The sequence below is a fragment of the Herpailurus yagouaroundi genome, unplaced genomic scaffold (genome assembly GCF_014898765.1).
Source record: "Herpailurus yagouaroundi ecotype Mexico unplaced genomic scaffold, PumYag 196, whole genome shotgun sequence".
Lineage (NCBI taxonomy): Eukaryota > Metazoa > Chordata > Mammalia > Carnivora > Felidae > Herpailurus > Herpailurus yagouaroundi.
Window position 1 is genome coordinate 14,969,638 of NW_024412427.1, and position 23,017 is coordinate 14,992,654.

General features: G+C 61.2%; 2 protein-coding genes across 9 annotated transcripts in view; one reads left to right on the top strand and one right to left on the bottom strand.

Moving 5' to 3' along the window:
* The window catches only part of SNPH (syntaphilin), a 35,809-nt gene extending 18,448 nt beyond the window's left edge, over positions 1 to 17,361 (top strand). For 2 of the 5 annotated variants that reach the window (XM_040447466.1, XM_040447467.1), the window contains 4 exons: positions 5,403 to 5,499; positions 6,110 to 6,316; positions 9,764 to 9,913; positions 12,975 to 17,361. In XM_040447466.1, coding sequence (XP_040303400.1) covers positions 5,450 to 5,499; positions 6,110 to 6,316; positions 9,764 to 9,913; positions 12,975 to 14,142 — 1,575 coding nt within the window. In that variant the 5' untranslated portion in view covers positions 5,403 to 5,449 and the 3' untranslated portion in view covers positions 14,143 to 17,361. Of the gene's footprint in view, positions 1 to 4,064; positions 4,093 to 4,856; positions 5,500 to 6,109; positions 6,317 to 9,763; positions 9,914 to 12,974 lie in introns of all 5 variants that reach the window. The other 3 variants (XM_040447462.1, XM_040447464.1, XM_040447463.1) reach the window with 3 other exon arrangements.
* Positions 17,362 to 18,188: 827 nt separating this feature from the next.
* The window catches only part of SDCBP2 (syndecan binding protein 2), an 18,200-nt gene continuing 13,371 nt past the window's right edge, over positions 18,189 to 23,017 (bottom strand). For 3 of the 4 annotated variants that reach the window (XM_040447468.1, XM_040447469.1, XM_040447471.1), the window contains 5 exons: positions 22,143 to 22,301; positions 21,380 to 21,555; positions 21,131 to 21,302; positions 18,921 to 19,012; positions 18,189 to 18,680 (listed from right to left, as the gene is read on the bottom strand). In XM_040447468.1, coding sequence (XP_040303402.1) covers positions 18,626 to 18,680; positions 18,921 to 19,012; positions 21,131 to 21,302; positions 21,380 to 21,555; positions 22,143 to 22,301 — 654 coding nt within the window. In that variant the 3' untranslated portion in view covers positions 18,189 to 18,625. The remainder of the gene's footprint in view (positions 18,681 to 18,920; positions 19,013 to 21,130; positions 21,303 to 21,379; positions 21,556 to 22,142; positions 22,302 to 23,017) is intronic. The other variant, XM_040447470.1, reaches the window with a different exon arrangement.

Here is a 23,017-nt window from a genome sequence, read left to right on the forward strand (position 1 = left end):
CTCCGGGTGATATTGACCTAGCAGGGAAATTGACAGGTCACACGTTAACCCTACGCTTAACGTTCCAAGGAGCTGCCGTGCTGCTTTCCCCGGCGGCTGCACCACTTTACCTTCCCACCAGCAGTGCGTGAGAACTCCAGTTCCTCCACAGCCTCGCCCACGCTCGTCTTGGTCTGTCTGATGATAGCCATCCCACTAGACGCGCAGTAGCTCATTGTGGAAAATACATAGTACGCGGTTAAGCCTGCAAAACCTTTCTCAGAGAAGCAGTCTCACGGCAGGGCCTTCCGTATGTGGAACAGATACAAGGGGAGCCTCTGCAGGTGATGAGGAGGCCTGAGCCCACCGCTCAGCAGGCCCAGAGGCAAATCCTCTGGGGGGTCTGAAGACCAACGCAGGCTCCACGCTCACCCAGGTCCAGAATCTGAGTCTAGTCGCTGAAGATTGTGGCGTGGCGGCCGTCGCAGCCCCCAGCGCCGGCCTGCTCGCCTGGGGCAGCACCCCTCTCCCACCCCTGGCGTCTGGGTTGGGGGTCCGTCCAGCCGCTGTGCTGGGGCTGTCGCAGCGAGAAGAAGGAGTCCGATGGCCCCCACCTGTGGCTCCAGCGCTGAGGGTGGCTCGCGCAGGACGGAGGAAGCGAGCTGGAGAAATGCCTTCCCAGGTTCAGGAAGAAAGGCCATCCGTTTCTCGGGGGCTGGACACCCACAGTAGCCGGGGTCATGAAGCCAGCGGAAGGTTTACTGAGCTCCCCTGCCGCGGATAGCCCCCGGAGCGCTAATCCTCCGGGACTCGGAGTACGGCTGCTGGCACGCTCCCAGCCCAGGCTTGCACCACACTGGCATTCGAGGAGCACCAGACGCTCTGCTGTTTGCTGGGAGCACTGTTCGGCATTCTTGTGTTGCCTTGGCAGAGAGAGGACCCCTCCCAAGCTCTGTTCTGTCGGTTGCGTCCTCTGCTTTCTGCAGCTGTCAGAGGCCTGAGTCATCAGAGACAGATTGTTCTGTTCCCTGGGGTTTTAGGATGGCTTTCTTCTCTTACTGATGGCCGAGTCGTTGCAAAAACTCATTGATAGTACATACAGGGACTTTCACTTAGCCAGAATATTGGATTAACCCAAGTGCTTGGTCTCTCCCCCCAACGACTCACTGATTGAGTAAACTGCCATAGTGTCTCTTCGGAGAAATGCAGCTTCCTCGTGTTACCGAGGTGGAAACTGAAACCCAGGAGCCCTAGTCATTGAGGGAGAATGAGGCTTTCATTGTAAGTCCGTCATTTCCTTAACAGCTCAGGATCACGGAAGGTTGGATCCAGGAGTGTCTCAGAGACCATCTAAGCCAACCGCTTGGCCTACCAGCCATGCTCAGACCATTGTGTTGCTAACAGTTGTGCATTGGTTGTGTTTGTTTTTTATGAAGTCCCCCAGAGGGTGGTGGTCCCTGAGTTTCAACCCAAGGCATGGCTAAGTGGTCATGACAGTAAGAGATGGGAAAGTCCAGGGGCAAAGCCGTGCAGGTCAGAGCCTTGCAGGAGGCGTGTGATGCGTGCGTGAGAACAGGGCAGGGAGGGTGCTGCAGGCTGGACCAACAGCCCACGTGGAGGTGCCACAGTGACTGATGGGGCTTTCTTGGGGGTCAGCAGGCCGCTGACAGCACGTTGGCAAGGGTATGGGTGAGCGGGCCTTGAATGTTGGCAAGGGTATAGATAAGCGGGCCTTGAATGCCAGACTCAAGAGCCGTGCCCAATTTTTACTTACTCGGGGGCCCCTGGTGCCTCTCAAGGGTCCAGATGCTCTTCTCCATTGCTCCTGCAGCCCTGCCCCAGACTCTTCTGATTTCCCACTTGGAAGTTCGTGATAACCTCCTGACTGGTCCTCTGCCTGTATTCCTGTCCCTTCCCAGCCACGCTCCACAAAGGCCCCCTACCCCGGGGGGCTTTCTAAACTGCAAGTCTAAACTGGGCCTCTGACCTCACCAGACCCCCTAGTTTCCTCAGCAGCTCTCCAGCCATGCCATGCAGTTGAACAACTCACTGCCTTTGCCCAGCCTTCTCCTTCCTTCCCACCCGCTTCCTCCTGCTGCCGAACTCCTATTCATCCTTCAAGACCCAGCGTAAATTTCCTCTTGGAGGAGCTGTCTCTGACCCTCGTGAGGCCATGTGATGCCTCGAATGGGTCTCTGTTTTGAAGCCCGCACTGCGTTGCACTTATCTATACTGGCAGTTCCCACTTTCAAGCGTGTGTTGTGTGGCGGGCACTGGGCTGAGCCCCGGGCATGCATTATCCTGCCACAGTAACCACGTGAGGTGCACCCCACGACGGCCCCACTCACAGATGAGGAAGCAAAGGCTCAGAGAGGTGGTGTGGCTCACCCAAGGCATGCGTGTGGAGGCTGACAGAGCTGGGATTTGAGCCCAGATCTGTCTGACTCTGTTTCTACGTCCTTCTGTCTCCTGTTCCCTGGATCCTGCTGTATTCCCTGGACCCCCATTGTAGGCCTTTGGGAGACCGTTGGGTGTGGGAGGGATGGATCAAAGCGGGGGGCGCAGCAGCGTGGTCATGATGTGGGCAGGATGGGGACGTGGAGGGAGGCCGGAGTGAGGGCCTGGGTTTACTCTGGTGTTGAGGCGAGAAGAGACTCTCAGTCCGGCGCCCCACGGTGAAGGGTTTCCTTTCCACCTTTCATTCCAAGTGGCAGCCTCTGGCTGCCAGGGGACAGGGCTGTGGGACTCCGGGGAGCTGGCAGGCGGCATGGAGACAGACGCCATGGCAACCCGCCTCCTCTCTGGGGCCTGGAGGGGGAGGAAGGACCTGAGAGAGCACACGGGGCGCACCGAGGCTTCTGAGTAGGATCCTGGAGAGGTGGCTCCCTTTGGGCCTGGGTGGCTTCTGCCCTCCCCTGAGGGATCCCCCGTCCCCCCCCCCCCCCACCTGCAAGGTCCTGTCCCAGCAGGGGAAATGCCTCTTCCACCCCTGTCCTGAATGAATGGCTGGCTCTGGCCTCCCAGGAGACCAGCAGGTCCATCCAGGTACAAACACTGTCTTCTTCCCGCCCCCTGGGCCAGGGAGGAAGGAAGAGGGAGCACAGGAGGAGGGAGGTGTGGGGTTGCCGAGCAGGTAGGAGCAGGGACAGAGGAGACAAAGCTGTCATTGTACTGAGGCCACACTCAGCTCCAAAGCAAACCAGGCAACTTGCCTGCCTCCCAGGACAGAGGCCCGGGACTCCGCCTGGACTTTCCTCGCTCCTTAGCAACCTTTACCCAAGCTGGCCTGGGAGAGCGAGGCCTGTCCTTGGATCTGAGTCCTGCTGAGTCCTGCCTCTGCTGAAAAGTCCTCCTGAAGGCACAGCCTCTTCAGGGCATCCCCCAAAAGCGACAAGGGAAGGGGGTGAGGCCGGGAGGGTGGCTGGGGCAGCCGGGCTGCCTGGGACGAGAAGCCAGGGTCTGCCGGGCCCTGCGGCTCTGCGAGCTGGGGCCCACATGTGATAACGCGTCACCCCCCTGTCGGCCCCAAGCTGTGCCCAGGAGGCCTGGAGCCCTTGGTAGCCTTCCTGACAAGTGTGGGGAGCACTGTCTTCGGTCCCGCGGCTCCTCCTTCAGGGGTCGGCCCTACATTACCTGGAGGCCCTGCCTGATTGGGGCATGATGGGTGGGAGCTGGGGCGAGCAGCTCAGGTGACGGGCATGGTGTCGGCAGCTCCGGCACCCGACACCTCCGGGCAGACAATGCTGGCTGTGTCCAGGCCCTCTGGGGGGACAGGCCACGTTCTGTGTCACGGCCAGGAAACAGGCCACCTGAGCGGCGCCTTTGTCCTCTCAGGAGGCAGCCCCGCCACCGGGCAGGTTGACCAGGCTCCCGGCAGGACGTGGACGTGGGAGGCCCGTGTGACCAGGGGTGGGGCCAGCCAGGGGACTCCGGAGTCTGAGACCCAGGCCCTCGGGCGCCTGGTGTTGGCCTGGTTCCGATGTTGGCCCTGCCCACACTCTGGGGGCGTGACTGGGGCAAGTCCCTCCTCTGGGAGGCTCGGATTCCTCATCTGTGAGGGGACTAATCACAGCACTTCCTCATAGGGTTTTTGGGAGGAGTCAATGGCACACTGTACGTAACGTGCTTGGCACGGGGTCTGTGCGCAGCGGGGCTCGGTGAAAGCTGCTCTCCAGCATGGGGGAAGGTTGGGGCATGGTGTCTTTGGCCAGGTCTCCAGGAACCCAGGCTGCTGGCCTCAGTCCCTGCTCTGAGCACGGAAGAAGGAGGGAACTGGGGTCTCTGGAGCTGGCCTAGGACTAGCAGGTTGGCGCAAAGAGCCCAGGCCCGCCCGCCTCGGACTCCAGGGGTCTGGGGTGACTGACGCCCAGTGCCGGAGGCCTCCCGACAACAGCCAACGCTCAGCCTGCCATGGGGCTTCTCCCCTCCTTAGACCCTTCTAGGGCTGCCCTTGGAGCCTAAGCCCCTACCCACTTGTCAAGAGTGCCAAGGAAGGGTCCCTACAGGCCTGGTCACTTCCTACTAGGTCCAGCCCGCCAAGCACCCCCCACCCCCGCCAGAGGAGGGCTTCTGTACCCATTCACCCCCCTTCCTCATCTGCTTTGAGCCTGTGCTCTGAGGTCCTGACACATGCCCGCATCAGCATGCGTGATTGCATGAATGGGTGCAGGCCTGCCTGTGTGTAGCATGCGTGGGGGGGGGGGGGGGGGGGGGCTGGCTGCACGTGCTGCATTGTGGGCGGGCCCCGAGCATGTTCACTGAGATGTGTGTGGCCTGCCTTTGAATGGCAGGGACCTAGTACCTTCTCACATTTGTGTGTATCCGTATGTCTTTCTACACGTGTGCTGGTATGTTGGTCTGTCTTGTCTCCCCTATAGACAGGAAGCCCTGAGCCACACGCCAGCGGGAGCCCTGGGAAGGTGACGTCACGACTAGCCCAGCCTAATTTGGGGTTCCTGGTCCTGCTCCAGGAGTCCTCCAGCCTGCAGCCCCCGCCGAGGAGGGAGGACTGTCTACCGTGGGGTGGGGTGCGAGTCAGGGATCGGGGGTCCCGGCTTGTAGTGTAGAGAACTCAGTGCTGTGCTGAGTCAGGAGCCCTGCCCCGAAGCCCGTGTGACCTTGGGCCAGGCCTTCGAGCTCGCTGTCCACATTCGATCATCTGGAGAACACAGGGTCGGATCTCTGATTTCCGGCTGCCCCCGAGGCCCTGACGTTCGAGATTTTAAGTCAGGTGGCAGGAGTGTGCTAACTTCGTTGGTGGAGGGAGCTGTGGCCAGAGCCTGGCGGCCGGGACCTCGCTCGGTCCTGGGGTGTCCTGCTGAAGGGCGAGAGGAGAGCCATGCCAGGCAGCGGCCCCAACGAGAGGATGACATGGCCTGGTCCGGCCCTCCCCACGGCCCCCCCAACGCGCCCTCTCTCCTCAGCCCCGGGGACACCGCCCATCCCGCCCCTCACCCGGACCCGCAGCCTCATGGCCATGTCCCTGCCGGGCAGTAGACGGGCCTCTGCTGGATCCCGCAGGTGAGTCTCCCCCTTGGCCTCAGAGGGCGGGAGGAGGGAGGGTCTCCGTCCTCACTCTGCCACCAACACGCAGTGTGCCCGTGAGCAAGTCCTTTCCCCAGTTTTCCCAGCTTTAAAACTGGGCTCGCCAACACTCACCTCCTCCTGGAACTATTTAAGGGCTCAAATGACGCAGTGGATGTGAAAGTTCTCTGAAGAATCAAACCACTGGATTCCTACCATCACCACTGCTGTTGTTAGGCTTCACAGTTACCGGAGGGGACTCACGCCCTCATCCACTCTGGCTCACTCGGGCCCCCCTGCCCCCTTGACTTTGACCTTTGTCCCTACCCCTGCCTGCCCTGCTCCGCCCCACCTGTCTCGGCCCACTCAGGGCCCTCCTCTGGGGTTGGGGGACCCTGAAAGTTGAGGACCCCTGGCGAGACAGATGGGAACCCCCCCACCCCCACCCCCGCCCTTGGCCCTGCCCAGCCTCCATTCCTGTCCTGGGGAGCCAGGAGGACCGGCCTGCTCCTGGTTTTCCATCTTGATTTGCGCTGTCTGTTCTGTCACCCCTGTCTGTGCGTTCCCCCTCTCCCCTCTGCTTCTCTCCCCGGTGCCGACCCCGCAGCGGGGGCCCCTTGGGCCGCAGCGGCCTGGCGGTGTTCGCCCAGTGTCCGCAGCTGCCCGCCAGCTGGAATGAGCACCTGCCTCTTCTCCCTGCCTCCAGGCGCACCTCTCCGCCAGTGAGCGTGCGGGACGCCTACGGCACCTCCTCTCTCAGCAGCAGCAGCAACTCGGGCTCCTGCAAGGGCAGCGACAGCAGCCCCACGCCCAGGTAAGGCCTCCCCTGTGCCTGGTCTCCTGCTGGCTGCGCACTTGGGCGCCCTGGGCGGGCTGGGGCTGTAGGACTCCAGCGTCACTGGCTGTGCGGGTCGCTGTCCCAGAGCCTCAGCTCCTCCTGTTTGAGGGAGGGATGTGACACCGCCAGCCGCACATCACCCTGTGACGCTCTCAGAGCGAGGGCCCGGGAGTGTCCGGGACCCAGTCCCGTCCTCCTGCCCTGCCGTCCTTGGCGTACGGTTTTGTCCTTGCCGTTCCAAGAGGCTCCTACCCCTCCAGGCATCAGGCCAGCATCGGGTCCAGAAGGAACAAGGACCCAGCGCAAGGGGCTCCTGCCTCCTGAGAAGGGACACCTTCCCCGGGACCTCTGTCTCCGCCTTGCCAGCTGGCACTGGCCGTGGCTGCAGGGCAGGTGGTGCCGGGCAAGATAGGTAGGGACAAGCCACTCGCGGCATCTGCCATCCCGCTCTCCTGAGGGGCCCCTGTGAGAGAGACCGAGGTGGAGCTGGTCAGGAGAGCGGAGTGTGTCACAGCGTGGCACCTGCCAGGCTGTGCCCTCAGGGAATGGCGGAATGTAACGGGAAAAGCAGGATCGGCTGGGGAGACAGGTGAAGGGAAGCTGTGCGTCCTTGAAAACCAGGGAGGGACAGCCGTAATGGCGGCCCATCCTCGTCCCCCAGTGGAGCCGGGGGAGCGCGGCCTTGGCGTTCGTACTTCCCGTCTCTGAGTCTCCATTCCCTTATCTGTAAAGAGGGGCCAACATCCCACAGGTCTCTGTGGGTTGATGTCTGCCGGTGGCCCGTACTGGCCGCTGCCCTCATGAGGACTTTGGTCCCACCTGCGGGTCCTGGGCCACCAGGCTGGCGAAGGCTGGCCTTGGCCTTCCGGCAGAGACGGTGTCATTGGTGCGAAGTGATGCTCGGATCAGGCCGAGACGGCTGTTCTCAGAGTTTTCCGCCACGACGCGCGTGACGGGTGACACACGTGTGCAGGACCCACGCCTCAGCCTCCTGGCTGCAACCCCAGCTCGGGGTGGCACGCAGCGGTTGTGAGTGGCACTGACGGATGCGTTCACTTCGAAAAGTATATGACGGGCAACTTGAATACTTCTTCACAGCAGATTTTTGCAACGCATGTCATCACGGCAGTCCGCGGGGGCGGCCCCAGCCCCGAGGCTGAGGAATCCCATGAGAGGGTCTCCTTGCCCATGTGGACAGTGTCAGCTGTGGGTGAGCAGCGGGGCCTTGGCTGTGGCCTCGGTGCAAACAGCCAGGTGTTCCAGGGCGTGAATAGTGGGGAGCCATGAATCACGGTGTATTCTTCTTCTCGGTTATATGTAAACATATTTTTTCCCCTTCAAGGATAGAGCTAGTGACTAAGAACGTATGAGTGTTAAGTGTTACATTAGAGCAAAAAAGCACATTAGAGAAAAACCCATGAAAGCGCATAGGAGGCGTGAGAATGGCTACTTGTTCTGTAATTCTCAACTGCGCTGGCTTAACTGATCCTGGAGCCCGGGGCCCCGCGAGAAGCCCCTTGTCGCTCGGCACAGACCGGCGCCCCTCTAGCTGGGGTCCCTGCGTGGCAGCCGCTGAGATGTCCGCAGCGTGGGGCCCTGGCCCCCGCTGGCTGGCTTCTCTCTCGGAAGGAGATTCTTGGAGTCCGCAGAGGGGGAGTCCCCGGCTCACGACCCACGCCACCTCTCTGCCCCTTGTCACGCGGAAAAACAGGCCAGCGTGTGGTGTGACCTGAGTTAAACCTAGGGACCACGAGGCGAGGAAGTAGAGGAGAATCATTTCTCTTTCTCTCCGCCTCTGTCTACACATTCTCTTCGATGGCTGACGGTTTAGAAAGACTTCTTTCCTCCATAAACATTAGCCGGCTCCCACAGAGCCGTTCACACTCCCTCCGGGGTGGCTGCTTCTGCGAACCAGGGTCAGACCTGGCGATGTCACTGCCCCTCCCTAGACGCGGGGGTGGCCGGCCCCTAGAGGAGCAGGAGTCGGACGGCCACAAGGCCTCTGCCAGGCTGTGTGAGAACGTGCCCAGGCTTTTAAGACAAGACCCAAGGAGGTTTCCTCGTGAACAGAACAACCCGCAGGCAGGAAGCTGTGAGTCGAGGCGGCTGGGCCGCGTGTGTTGGTGAAATTGGGTGCTCTCCGCTGGGTGCAAAGCTTGGCCCTCCGTCCTCCACTGGGTGGGAATCCCTCCACCTTTGCTGAGCTGGGTCCAGGGCGTGCTCACCACACACACACACACACACACACACACACACACACACACACATCTGTGCCACCCGGGGCCAGGTTGCATGTGGCACCCGGCTTGCTGCCAGCTCAGGGTTCAGCCATTAACGAGGAGAAGCCCCGAGCTGGTGAGCGATCACACATGCGTTTGCGTGTGCCCTCAGAGCACGAGCGTGTATGCGGGTGGCAAGGGTCTGTGTGCATCTGCGTGAACCTGCGTGTGGGCCAGCGTCCTAGTACACGTGAGTGGCCCCTGAGGGTGGCTGCGGGGCGGCAGGACACACAGGCACGGGTGTGCGCACACGGAGGTGGGCGCACAGACACAGACGGGCCGGGGTAATCGTACTCAGATGTGTACTCCAAGGAAATATGTGTGCATGGCCGTGCAAACTCGTGTGTCCGTGAGGATGGCAAGCAGGGCGTCAGAGTGTGTTTGGAGACCGCCGTGCATGCACACGTGTCTGCACCTGCTGTTTCCCCCACGGTCCTGCAGGCCAGGCGGTGACGGCTCTCGGCTCTGGGGGGTGTTTGCTCCTGCACCGGGGGGGGGGGGGGGGGGGGAGTCCTTGCCGCCACGCAGGCCCTGGGGGAATGACACAGGGAGGGGGACCACGCTGGCCTCTGGCCCCCAAACGCATTCTCTGGGTTAGGAGCCTGGACACATGAGTTCTGGGATCGCCACTGGGACTGAGCTGACCGATAGCGTCAGGAGGGCACAGAACACGGTGCCAGGCTGTGCGCGTGCTGTCGTGTGTCCCCACCCCAACTAGAGGACCCCCGAGCTCCCCACTGTGGTCTTCACGCAGAAGAGTTTTTATTTTTTTAACGTTTATTCATTTTTGAGAGACCGAGAAAGACAAAGCGTGGGCAGGGGAGGGGCAGAGAGAGAGAGAGAGAGAGAGAGAGAGAGAGAGAGACAGAATCCAAAGCAGGCTCCAGGCTCCGAGCTGTCAGCCCAGAGCCCGACACGGGGCTCAAACTCGCCGACCGCAAGATCACGACCTAAGCGGAAGTCAGATGCTTCACCGGCTGAGCCACCCAGGTGCCTCCAGAAGAGCTTTAACAGAACCTACCTTCCGGAAGGTCTGGGTGTTCTCATGCCCACCCGGGCTCCTGGGGGAAAGCCTGGCCCGGAGCTGTCTGGTGATGGTTGGGGACCTCTTCCTCCCTCCGCGCTGACATGTGTCCCCACGCAGGCGCTCCATGAAGTACACGCTGTGCAGCGACAACCATGGCGTCAAGCCCCCCACCCCAGAGCAGTACCTGACCCCACTGCAGCAGAAGGAGGTGTGCATCCGGCACCTGAAGGCGCGGCTGAAGGACACGCAGGACCGGCTCCAGGACCGGTGAGCCGCTGGCGGAGGGCTGGGGGTGGGTGGACAGCCCTGGGCAGCCCTGGAGACCCGCTGGCCTGGAGACCCAGGGCCCTGGGGCACTTCCAGGAGGAAGGAGCCGCTGAGGGCTTCCTGGCACCCGGCCTGCCCTTTCCTTTCGGCAAAGCCCTGGGGGAGCCCCTTTCCAGAGCCCTCAGCTGCCCCTATGCTCCCCTCAGCTGCTCTCCCTGACTGCAGGCAGCTTCCCCTGACAGCCGGCCAGTCCTCCCCACGCCCCAAGGTGGTGCTCTCCCACTTTGGGCCTGGCAGCCCCATTTGGCCACTTCTTACCCCCTGGCTCCTTTCCACCTGGGGAGCAGGGCCACAGGGCATCCTTCCTGGCTCACCTTCCCTGTTGGGGGGGGGACACCCCCTCAGCCCCTATTTGTTTCCACCCAAGGAGTCACCAGTGGGGGGGGGTGGGGACTCTGGGCCCACCAGTTCAGGCCCCATAAGCCTTTCTGCTCATCTACTTACAGACAATGTGAGATCCTGAGAAACCTTTCCTGAGCTCCTACCCAGCCCAGGGGACCCCAGCCCCCCCCCGCCCCCCACGGTCCCATCTGAACTCATTCTCCAGACCTGAGGGCAGATCGTGACCCTCTCAGCTGCTACCTTTCTGGGCCAGTGGCTTCAATCTTTATGACTGAAGCTTCAGGACTGCCCTCTGATCTCTTCATCACCTTAATCATTTCCTCCTGCGCTGTGTCAGTTCCTGCGCATTTCCTGCGCTGTGTCAGTTCAAATCCGCAGCCGCTGGGAGCTGGATCCCACGCTGTGCCGGGCACTGAGGGCCGGGGCAGGCCACCGCGAGCATGGCTTCTTTCCTCTTTTTAAAAAACCCTACAGTTTCCCTATCCAAAGTGTACAATTCAGTGATGGTTAGTACAGTCACAGAATCGTGCCCCCATCACTGGTATCTAATTCCAGACTATTCCCATCACCCCAGAAACAAACGCCATTCACAACCGCAGCCACGGCCCAGGCTCCCGGCTACCGCTAATCTTTTCTGTCTTTCTGGATTTGTCTATCCTGGACACAGCATATAAAGAGAAGCATACGCCATGCGTGAGCACCCCTTCCGTGACCAGTGCTCTGCCAAGTAGCCAATCCGGTTTGGGTTTGTTGTGGTTTTGAACCACAGGAAGTTACAGGTGGCATTCTGTGGGCCTCCTCGTCTGTAGAGTTGGGATTTCTATTTTTAGCTCCCATCACCTTCTCAGTGATGCCCTGGCTCTGCCTGGCCATTTGCACTAATGTCCTCAGGAAGCAGACAGCCCATCACGTCGCTTCCTTTCTGGGGCTGGTCCAGCGGCTGGAGCAGACGTCTGCCCTGTGTGGTTTGGGCACGACGCCCTGGCATGGACGTGCCAACACCTCAAATCCCTGGCCACGCTTGCGGGAACCTGCGGCGGCTCTTTGCTTGCCCCCCTGCCACACGGCCCGCTCTCCGTGTGTTTGCTTTGATACCTGCCTCCTGCAGTCACCTACCTTCTCCTTAAAGAAGCTTCTAGACTCTGTGCTTTTGTTTGCCGTGTCCCCACATCCCAAGATGGCCTTGCCCCCATCCTGCTTCCTTGGCGATCTCCTCCTTTGAGGCTCGGTTCAAATGTAACGTCCTAGTCGGGGTGGGGAAGCCACAGCTCCCTGGCCTGGGGTCCTACTGGCTCCAAGGAGAGAGGGGAAGGGCCCGGCCACACTGAGCATGCCCAGTCCCTTCCTCCAAGCTCACTCTCCCTCCCAGGACACAGCGCCAGTGCAGAGGGTATCCGTAGAGTGAGTCCCAGTTAGGGTCCCCCGTGCCTGCTGGTACATCTAGTATTGCCACTCTGAGTAGCTCCATCACGGAGTCGTTTCCTTTTGGGTGGTCCAGTCCGCTGCTTTCCAGATAATGCCATTGCCGACCTTCACGGCCACCACAGCCCCTCATCCCAGTCCCTGTGACCATGAGTCCTGGCCTCATTTCCTGAGCTGCACATTCCATCTGACTCTGAAAAGCGCGTGGCGCTTGATCTGGAATGATGTCCCTGGTGGACTCCTCACCCTCAGAGTGATGGTCTAGCCATGCGTGGATTGCACTTCCGTGAATTCGGGGCACGTGGGCCGCATGGCTGGGAGGGATGCTGCGGTGGGCACCCCCCGACAGGACTTCCCGTCTCAGGAATGGCTTTCCTCCGTCCTCACCGCTTTCACTGCGTCCTGTCCGATCTCGCGCTGCCTTTACCTCCAGACTTGATAGGATGTTTATCTGACTCGCCTCCGTCCCCCGCACCCCGGATTCATCTGTGACTCGGGAGTTTCAGACGCCTGTGTCTGGTGTGCCTGGCACGTGCCTCGCCTCTTGGGAGTGGCCCGTGCCTTTTTGTCCATCTTTTGGGCCCACCCTCTTCATAGTAGATACACAGCAGAGACATTAAGTGTGACTAAAAGAGGGCCATCTGTTGTCATCACTTTCCTCTGTTCCACCCACCACTCTTCATCCCCCCACTTGAGGGAAGGTGTGAAATCGGCAGCCTCCCCCCACATGGCGACTGGAACATCCCTCAGCAAAGCAAAGCGGCCCACGGCCTGCCCCCGCGTCCCCGGCCGGGTGTCCCTCCGTGGACAGTTTTCAGTACCGGATTTCATAGGGGGCCGTGTTCCTTCCCCTAGAGCGGAGATTTTAGGTTTAGTTTTTATTGTCGCGCGTTAAGATTTTAAAGTGGATGTGTTTGGTTTTTATAGCAGCAGCATATATGCATACACTGAGCGTTTTTCTTGTCTAATCTCTTCTGTAGGTGATGGATTTAAATGGGGACAGTCGTCTGCATTACGGCCTCCAGGGCTGGGGATGCAGAGGGGCCCGAATGTGTCTTCTCCCCCCCAAGAGGAGGCCTCCTTGGCCGCCCCCTTCCCCCCCGTGGAGCAAGGAGGAGGCACTGAGTCAGGCCTTGTGTGTTCCGGCCCTCTGTCCTTAATGACAGCCCCTTCCTTGCTTGCCCTTGGTGGTGGTGACGGGCCAGGCAGTGAGCGTGTGTGTGTCATCTGCTCGCAGGGACACGGAGATTGATGACCTGAAGACACAGCTGTCGCGCATGCAGGAGGACTGGATCGAGGAGGAGTGCCACCGCGTGGAGGCCCAGCTGGCCTTGAAGGAGGCCCGCAAGGAGATCAAGCAGCTCAAGCAGGTCATTGACACGGTCAAGAACAACCTCATTGACAAGGACAAGGGGCTGCAGAAGTACTTCGTGGACATCAACATCCAGAACAAGAAGCTGGAGACGCTGCTGCACAGCATGGAGGTGGCCCAGGACGGCATGGCCAAGGAGGATGGCGCCGGGGAGTCGGCCGGCGGGTCCCCCGCCCGCTCCCTCACCCGCAGCTCCACCTACACCAAGCTGAGTGACCCGGCCGTGTGTGGGGACCGGCCCCCCGGCGAGCAGCCCGGGGCTTCGGAGGACGGGGCTGACAGCGGCTTCGCGGTGACCGACGACACGCTGAGCCGGACGGACGCGCTGGAGGCCAGCAGCCTGCTGTCGTCGGGCGTGGACTGCGGCCCCGAGGAGGGCTCGCTGCACGGCGGCTTCAGCCTGGGCCCCCGCTTCCCTGCCAGCAACACCTACGAGAAGCTGCTGTGTGGCACGGAGGCCGGCGTGCAGGCCAGCTGCGTGCAGGAGCGTGCCATCCAGACAGACTTCGTGCAGTACCAGCCGGACCTGGACACCATCCTGGAGAAAGTGACCAGGGCCCAGGTCTGCGGGGCGGTCCCCGAATCGGGGCACGGGTGCCCGGAGCCGGAGCCCCGCCCCCCGGGGCCCAAAGACCCCGACTCGGCCGTGGTGGTGACGGTGGGTGACGAGCTCGAGGCCCCCGAGCCCGTCACCCGGGGGCCGAGCCCGCACCGGCCCGGTGCCGACCCCAGCCCGTCGGTGAGCGTGGCGTGCCCCGTGGAAGACGAGGAGGAGGTGGCCGCGGCCGAGAAGGAGCCCAAGAGCTACTGGAGCCGCCACTACATCGTGGATCTGCTGGCCGTGGTGGTGCCGGCCGTGCCCACGGTGGCCTGGCTGTGCCGCTCGCAGCGACGCCAGGGCCAGCCCATTTACAACATCAGCTCCCTGCTGCGGGGCTGCTGCACGGTGGCCTTGCACTCCATCCGCAGGATCAGCTGCCGCTCGCTGAGCCAGCAGGGCCCGGGCGGGCCGGGCGGCGGCTCCCAGCTGTGAGGGGTCCGCGTCCCCGCCAGCGGCTCCGGCGGCCCGACCACTGATTGTAGGGGTGCCGCTCTCCCTCTCGCTCGTTCCCGGAGGGCAGCATCTTACTTGTTTGGTCTCGGGTTTGGAAGTGGTTTTGTTTTTTTTGTTTTTTTTGTTTTTTTTTCAGGATGTGAACCGTGTCAGGGGGCTGAGAGTCGGGGTGGGGGGGGGAAGGCGTCCCAAAACTTTGACGGGAGACAAGGGAAGAGAGACCGAAGGCAGGGAGGCACGCCGATTGTACGAACTGCAGACAGAGGAGGTAGCGAGGTCCCCCCCGGCCCGGCCCTGTCCTCCTGGACCTTCCCGCGGGGCGGCCCCGGCCCACAGGGTCTCTGGTGTGTTGATCTGGGGAGGCCGGGCCTGAGATGCCCGGAGCCTCCCTGCCCCCCACCCCCACGTCCTGTCTGGTGGTCTCCCGCCCACGCCTTCTCTCTCAGGCCGCCCCTTGCCCTGGGTCCAGCCTCCTGGGCCAGCATCATCTCCTCACACGGAGGCAGCCGCCTCCCAGAGTACAGGCAGCTGGCCCGGGACTCGGAGCCGTGTCTGCAGCCACCGGGTCTGGCGTCTTCAGGCCGCTCCCGGCGCTGGGATTCAGAAGCGTCGTCCAGGCCGTGGGCACGGGCCGGAGGAAAGACCGCGACGGGCAGGAGGTGGCAGAGCGCAGCGTGGGTTCTCTGTGTTTGTTCGTCCTAGACCTTCCCCGGGATCCGGTCCCCTCTCGGCACAGATCATTCCTCCCACGACAGCCGAGCCAGACAGGCCAGCGCCGGGGCCCGGAGCGCGCACCTGAGCCCAGCTCCCGTCCCGTCCCGAGCCTCTGCCAGCACGCGAGGAGGAGGCAGGGGCCGGCGGCTCCAGGGGGCTCCTCCAGCCTTCCGAGATGAGGCCCCGCCACCGTGGGGGCAGTCCTCAGCTGGTTTGAGAAGCCACAGGCCACGACCGCCCCTGGAGCTCACCCCGACTTGCTCTGGGGGCTTCAGGCCCAACTTCTGCTTTGCACTATGTTCACTTTGGGGCTCGGTTCTCACGCACCCCAGCGTCTCCACTGAGGGGCTGTTTGCCTTTGAGGGCGAGGGTTCCTAAACTTAGACCTATCTGCCTCTGGAAGGAATTCCAGCAGGATGGATGGCAAGATGGGATACTGAAGCCATGATGTTCGTCCAGGCCAAAGCAGGGTGCCCTGGGATGTCTCCCAGGCAGGGATGGGGCGGGGCAAGCGGGGGTGCCCTGAGCCTCCCCACTCACAGCCTGAGGCCAGTTGGCCTGGGAGCTTCCCTGGCCTGCCCCCCTCCTTCCCTGGGACATCTGGTCCCCCGGCAAAGCTGCTGACCTTTTACCACCACTGTTATTTTACAAAGTAAACCGCTCCTTCTCCCTGGTGGGGCTTACACCCATCTGGTCGCCCCTCCTTCAGAGGTTGGGCCCCGCATTTGGGAGGGGTTGGTGGGACCCCGTGTCTTACTCGTCCCTCCGGCCCAGGGGCCCCTCTGGTTCTCTGCCAAGGCTGCTTGCCCACCCCAGCCGCTCCGACAGCCGTTGCCTGACCTATGGGCTCCGCCTTTCCTCTCTGCGCCCTCCACTCGGGGGCGGGGTAGGGGGGGCACCTGCATGCACTGGACGTGGGCAGCCAGCCCAGCCATGGGGGCGACAGCCCCCTCTGCCACATGCTTTGTGCCTCCAAAGCTCCCCCCACCGGTTGGGGGCCTCAGACCAGCCATCCTTTGTGGAGCACCCTTACCCCAGCCAAGCCGCACCTGAACTCCTGGGGCCCGGCTGGGGCTGCCCCACAGACACTGGGGTCGTGACACGGAGGGGCAGTGGACAAACCCAATCCAAAGCCAAGCCGGGACTGGCCGTGGACCCAGCCTCCTGTGCCGTGTACTCACGAAGCTGCGTAGCGTCTCCTTAGAAACAGTCAAAGCTTTGCCGAGAAAATAAATGTATGACTATATTTGACAACATAAAATCTATATATTTTTCACCACTGGAATCTAGTCGAGCCGCGTAGCCCCTCTGCTCTCGTCTGTGTCTTGCTATCTGTGGCCTTCCCGTCGTGTCTTGTGTTTTGGTGGACGTGGTCCGGGCTGGGGCCGGAGCCCGCTCTGTGCTGCTGGAGAAGGCCCTCGCCAAGGGCGGCGCATGAGGTGAGTGGGGCCGCTGCCCCCATCTGTTGCTGCTCCGGGTTGCCGGGCCCCGCCCACAGCGTTGAGGGTCTTCTCTTTTGGGGCCTCTGAGGGGCTTTACTTCTTCTCCGTGTCAGCGGAGGCGGTGGCCCTGGGATGGACCCTGGGGGGCCCCCTGGCTGGCGGCCCGGGCCCGGCCCTCCGTGTGTGCGTGTGTGTGCTCAGTGTCCGCATCTATGCAAGAGGGGCAGCGCTGCGTGTGCGGCTCCGGGCGCCGGAGGCACAGCGGCCTGCCGGCTCGGGCTCCCAGCCCTGGTGACGCAGGGCACAGAGCGTGGGGCCGGAGGGCAAGGCCAGGGGCCCGGGCCGCCCGCACAGTGCTCCTCCTCCAAAGCTCCCCTTTTCCTTCTTGCTTAATACCTCCTCCTGCTGGGCTGTGGCCTTCCCCTCCTGCCCTCGGCTTCTGGAGCAGAAATCGTGGGGGCCTCCCCTCTCCCCAGCCTCCAGCTGGAGCCGACTGGATCCTAAGGGACATTTTCCCAGGAACCACCTCCTGGAACTGCTGGTCCCTTAGAGCCCAGTAGCCGGAAGCGGCTTCAGCTTAGTTGGAGGGCCCGGGCCTGGGCCTCCCTGCTGCCCTTCTGGTCCAGGCTCAGGCAGGAATCAGAGCTGGGGCTGGGACTCTGCACAGAGAGCTGGCCTCCGGCGGAGTTTATTCCGAGCATCTCCCAAGGGGATAACTTAAGCTTTTCACTGAACACCCTTCCCAGTCGTCACTAGCACCCGGGAACTGACAGCGCCCTGGGGAGGGGCAGGCATTGACAAAGTTCTGGGACCAGGGCCCACTGAGGGCCTGAGCCCAGGGAACTCATGACCCCCACTCTGACCTAGGGGGACAGTGCAAACATGTCACGGAGTACTCTTCCATTCGGCCATCCCCTCGACAGAGACTTTAGGGGACACGGGAAGGGGGGAGGTGGGGAGGGTCTTCACTTTGTCTCCTTTGTCCTGTTCAGACAGAGTTGTACCTGCCGCAGACAGCTCTGAATTAAAGCATGAAAACGCAGCAAGACCCTCGGCCTGTTTTCTTTATGTCGTGTCTGTTTTCTGAGGAGGGGTGAAGGGGACTCAAACCGTCCCTGCCAACCTGGGAGTCCCAGGGTGCATGCTGGGAAAAGCTGAGCAGAAAGAGATCCTTTCTGAGCTGGAGGGAAGCAGAGAGCCGCGTGCAGGTTCAGTGCAGCCACGCATCTGTCGCGGCAGCTGGGATCACTCCCCTCCCGGGTCAGGTGAAGGATCCAGACGGGCGTCCCCCAGCCTGCCTCAGGGTCAGACTTGGCGGGGCCTGTAAATGCACCCCGTCCCCTCCCCTGCGGCCCCTCCCAAAGTGTATCTCGTACCTGCTCGGCAGATGCAGACACAGGCTGAGCAGGGGTGCTCCGAAGCCGGTACCCCTCCTCCAGAGCCCCGCACCGCTCCCTGGCTCCAGTCACCCCTGCCTTGGCCCGCAGGCAGCACGTGACGGTGGCAGGCTCTCAGAGAACTGTGTGTCTTGAAAAAGCGGCGGTCTCACCACTGCTTAGAAGAAAACCAGGCCTGGTGGGTCACGGGACCAAGGATTCTGGGATTTTCAATTACTTTTGAAGAAGGGCTTCTGTTTAAAATCAAATCTTTAGGGGGCGCCTGGGTGGCGCAGTCGGGTAAGCGTCCGACTTCAGCCAGGTCACGATCTCGCGGTCCAGGAGTTCGAGCCCCGCGTCGGGCTCTGGGCTGATGGCTCAGAGCCTGGAGCCTGTTTCCGATTCTGTGTCTCCCTCTCTCTCTGCCCCTCCCCCGTTCATGCTCTGTCTCTCTCTGTCCCAAAAATAAATAAATGTTGAAAAAAAAATTAAAAAAATCAAATCTTTATTCAAAAGAAGTGAAGGATTAGGACTCTGGCCAGTTTGTGACACACGGCAAGCACAGGAAAAAGAAAAAATCCTCTCAAAGAATGTAGTTCTGTTCTCTCAAAACGTGGAACAGTGTCTCTGGTGGAGGCGAAAATCTTGCAAGGGCCCCAGCTGCAACTTTAAGAAGTGTTGCTTCGACCTGCCTACGTGTCCGGCATCTAAACCCGCACAGAGGCTCCCCGCCTGTGGGCCTCAGTCCAGCTCTGAGTCGGAGGCTCTGCGGAGGCCCCTGGTATCGGTGGCCGCCCCACGTGACCCTGCGTGGAACACGCCCCCTCCAGACGGCCCCGCCCCCGGCAGCAGGCCCCTGGAACGCGGAGGACGCAGGACGCTGCTCTCCCCTGCAGGAGGGTGCGAGGGCTGCGCCGCCCTCCCTTGGCGTCAGGCATCTGGGATCGAGTGGTCCATGGTGTGGCGGAGCAGGGTCGGGGACAACCTAGATACAGCAACAATGACAGTCGCCCAAACCGGCAGCACCTTCTCCTCCCCAGGAGCCCATACATCCCCCACGGGGTCCTTCATTTCCATTTCTGAGACTTTCGAATCGCCAGAAGCCACCAGCCCCCTGGAAGGGAGGGCGGGGGAGGGCAGGCCGGGAGCCTTGAGGAGGCTGAGGAGGTTGGTGTGGCTGTGGGCAGGGGGGTGAGGGGGCAGGCAGGAGGGGGGGCAGCCTTACTTTTTGACCATGTGCTCGTAGATCACGGCAGGGATGATGGTCAAGGTGACAACGCTCCCGGCCGTGGCCAGAATCTCTGTGACCTCTTCGTCCTGGGGAGGAGGTGAGTGAGCAGTCACCCCCGGGGGCAGAGGAGGGGTCAGCGCCGCCCCAGCCGGAGGACCTGCTGCCTGCCTCCAGGTGAGACTCCCGGGCAGACACCCAGGACGGGCCCGGTGACTGAGGCCCGCTGACCTGAGGACCCCTGCCCACCCTCACCCTGAAGGCCGGTCCTGTGGGCCTGAACACACCAGGGTGTCAGCACTGCTCGCCCCTCCCGCCAGAGAGCTCCCAGAGCCCACATTCTCTAACCCATCTCCCTGACTCAGTCACACTCAGGTTCTGCCCCCAAAGCACAAGGAAAATTACCACGCGCGGGGACCATTAGGTGCACCCGTCCACCCAGTGGGCTCCTGGTGGCCAGCCAGCTGAGCCGAGCCCTCGAGGGACCTCTTCCTGTCACATCCCGTTGACCAGTAAAAAGAGAAAGGCCTACAGATACCATTCAGACCATGGAGAACAAGAAAGGACAAGCCTCCATGCAAAGCGGGCCAGACAGATCAAACTCTAAAGCTACGGCCACAGAAGAGCTTCGGCTCTTACTCTGAGACCGCTGACCTTTCACATACATCGAACCTGGCCGTGCACTTAGTTGTCGCGGGACAAGTGGAGAAGACGTGTGAGATCGGACTGGTGACAGCGACAGGGTGGAACCAGCTCAGCTTTGAGAAGCAAACCATCTCAAAAAGCATAGCGACCTGGGGCCCTTCAGGAAACAGACAGACCCAGTCCTCAGAGCAACCAGCACCATGGTCTGCCAGGATAACTAACAAGTTCATGACGATGCCTTGAGCCTCTGGCGAGGAAGAATTTGCCGCACATTTTAGACTGACTGTTCTCCAGAACAGTGAAGATCAAAGAACTGGAAGGCCTGGAAAGGAGTGGACCCGAGAGCAACGGCCACTCGCAATCCTTACTGGTGTAGTCAGTTTTGGGGGCATAAGGCCTGACCCCCAAGGGAGGGGAGAATACGCAGTGGGGGGCATCTTAGACCCACATCAGGAAGAACTTCCTGGCCACATGCTTATGAGCCAAGAGAAAAAGCCTCCAGAGAACGGGGGAGACTGTCAAGCGTGGAAAGCACATAAGGGACGGGACGGCCTGACGACGGCCCTTGACAGGGGCCAAGAACGGGCTGAAAAGCTCGTGCCCGCTGTGGAGTGAGAAGCCGCTGCTCAGGCCACTTCTGCCGGGGGCGGGGGCTTGGGGAGGTTGGAGCTCTGGCCTCGGGTGAGGAAGGGACCCTCACTCTAAATCACACCTGCGACAGAACTGCTCTCGGTCGAGTCTCACTGCAGTGAGTCAGGATCAAACCACTATTCAGGGTGACCTGTTCAAGCCACATGACTCACCATCTCTGTGGTCTGTTCCCCGAAGGTGCCCACCCCTCAGTCCGTGTCCACCAGACCCTAGACCCCTGCTCCTTGCTTTTTAAAGTGATTTTTTTAGAGAGAAAGAGAGTACAAGTGGGGGAAGGGGGAGAGAGGGAGAGAGGGAGAGAGAGAGAGAGAGAGAGAGAGAGAACGAACAAGAACGCATCCCAAGCAGGCTCCATCCTGCCAGTGCAGAGCCCAACCCAGGCTCAATCCTGCAAACCGTGAGATCATGACCTCAACCGAAATCAAGAGTCAGACACTTAACCGACAGAGGCAGCCAGGCACCCCTCCTTCTTGCTTTTGAAAGATGAAACTCACCACACACACCCTCAAAAGATGAACAGAGGTCAGAGTGTACTTCCGAACAGTCATTTTCTAAAGCATTCCTATTACTGACCGTGAGCCAGTGTGCAAGTAGAAGTGCCGAGGAGGGAGGTGCCCACGCAAGCAGCTGCCCAGCCCGGCGTCCTGTCCTGCACGTGCCCTCTTGCCCTCTCGCCCCTCCTTCGGCCTCTCCTCTGGCCTCCACGTGGTAGTGACAATAGGAATATTTACTGAGCACTTAGCCCGTGCCTGGCACTGTGCTCAGAGCTCTACCTTCCTTGTCTTACTGAACCGTCGCAGCAGCCTCAGGATGAGGAAACGGAGGCTCGGACGGGGCAGCAGCCGGCCCACAGACACAAGCCTCCCCTCCACCCGGCAACCTCCCAGCCCCTCCAGTCCCGTGTGGCCCACCTTCAGCCCGATGACGTTCTGCCCGTTCACCTCGCACACGGAGTGGTTGGTGAGGAGCCCGTTGCGGGCTGCGGAGCTCCCTCTGACCACAGAGACGACCTTTCCCTTCTTGACGACGAAGCCAACGCGGCCCGTGCTGTCCTTGTGCATGGTGACGGTCCGCTGGAACGGCCTGGCGGGCAGAGACAATGAGCTGCCTGGGACGTGGCTGGGGGCAGACAGAGAGGCTCCGGGGGCCAGGCCACTCACCTGTCCCGAACGACCATGACGATCTTCTCGGCCGATGCCCTCTTCAACACCCGGTGGGCTCTGTCTGTGCTCCAGCCGGCACAGTCACACCCGTCAATCTGCAGGATCTGATCTCCAAAGCGCAGCCCCACGAGAGACGCAGGGCTGTTGGCCTTCACCAGCTGCACAAAGAGCCCCTGGGGGAGGCGGGGCTCCACGGTCAGCTCCCCGGCCCAGTCTGTGCCCAGGTCCCTGTGCTGCCGTTCTCCTCCCGACCGCCTAGGAACTACGGGGCACGGGGACCACAGCTCTGCGTGGGCAGGGCAGCAATTTTCCTGGGGAAACACTTTCCTGGGGAAGGAACGCTCCAGGCCACGTAGCCAGGGAGCAGCTTTCAACCCTGGCTGGAGGCTCTACCCCCAACCCCCGGACCGCATGGCTTCTTGTGACGGCATCGGCACCCCTGGCTTCCACTGTCTACAGACAGCTGCCTGGAAGCCAGATCCCTGTGATGGAGGGGAGGGCGGGCGGGAGGCTCTGAGCAGCAGGAGCCCAGGAGGGGCGGGTGGAGGGTCCCTGCTGCTGGAACCCAGTGTCAGCCCTAGGGCCTTGCAGGATGGAGACTGAGAGGAAGAGCCCGGGCTTGGGGTTGGGTGCACCTCGGCTCCCCTGCCTGCTCTGTACCTTCCTTACCACGGACAGGGCCCCGCGCTGCCCCATCTTGGGCCGGCGGCTGATGCATTCGGGGATGCCCCCTTCTCTCCTGCCCAGACCCCAGCCCTACCTGGTCGATGGCCCTTAGCCGCAGGCCCGTCTTGCCACGCTCGTCCTTGCACAGGTGGATCTCGCGCATTCCAGGCTTGATCTCTGCACGCCGCGCACCTTGGCTGTTCCCAGACACCGGTGCCACCAGCTGGCCCAGCAAGGGGCCAGAGCCCACCATCTGCACACACCAGGGTGGGGTCAGCCGGCCCCTGGGGCCTCGTAAGGATGGGGAAAAGAAGATGTAGTGGTCCCTGGGCCCTATCCTATCCCCAGACCACACTCCTCTGTGGGGGCCGCTAGGGGACATGGCTCCATGAAGCCACTAGGGGGCATCAAAGTCTACACCGCTGAAAAACAGCCAGGGAAATGAGGAGAGAGAGAGAGGATGAGTATGCAGAAAGGGGACCCTCATTTTGCAAGGTACATTGGCATCAGGAGAGGACCCCTTTAAAATCCACCTAAAAATAAAAGAAAATTTTACAGCAAATAGTGAGCAACTGGGGGTGGGGGGGGGGAAGGCTCAATTTGGTTTTTGTCTTGAAAAAATTTTAAGCAAAAAGTATAAAAATGAACGCTTTCCCCCTAGGCCCAGAACCAGGCCGGATGCCCACTCTCACCACTACTGTTAAATACGGTACTCGAACAACTGGCCAGAAGAATAAGGCAAGAAAAGGAAATGAAGGCATACATATTGGAAAAGAAATAAAATGGTCCCTATTTGCAAATGCTATGTTGGTCTACTAGGAAATTCCCAGGAATCTACAAATAAACTCCTAGAACTCATCACTGAGTTCAGAAAAGTCACAGGATATGAGATCAACACACAAAAATCAACTATATTTTTTATATACTAACAGTGAACACATGGAAACTCTAATTAAAAGTTCAATACCG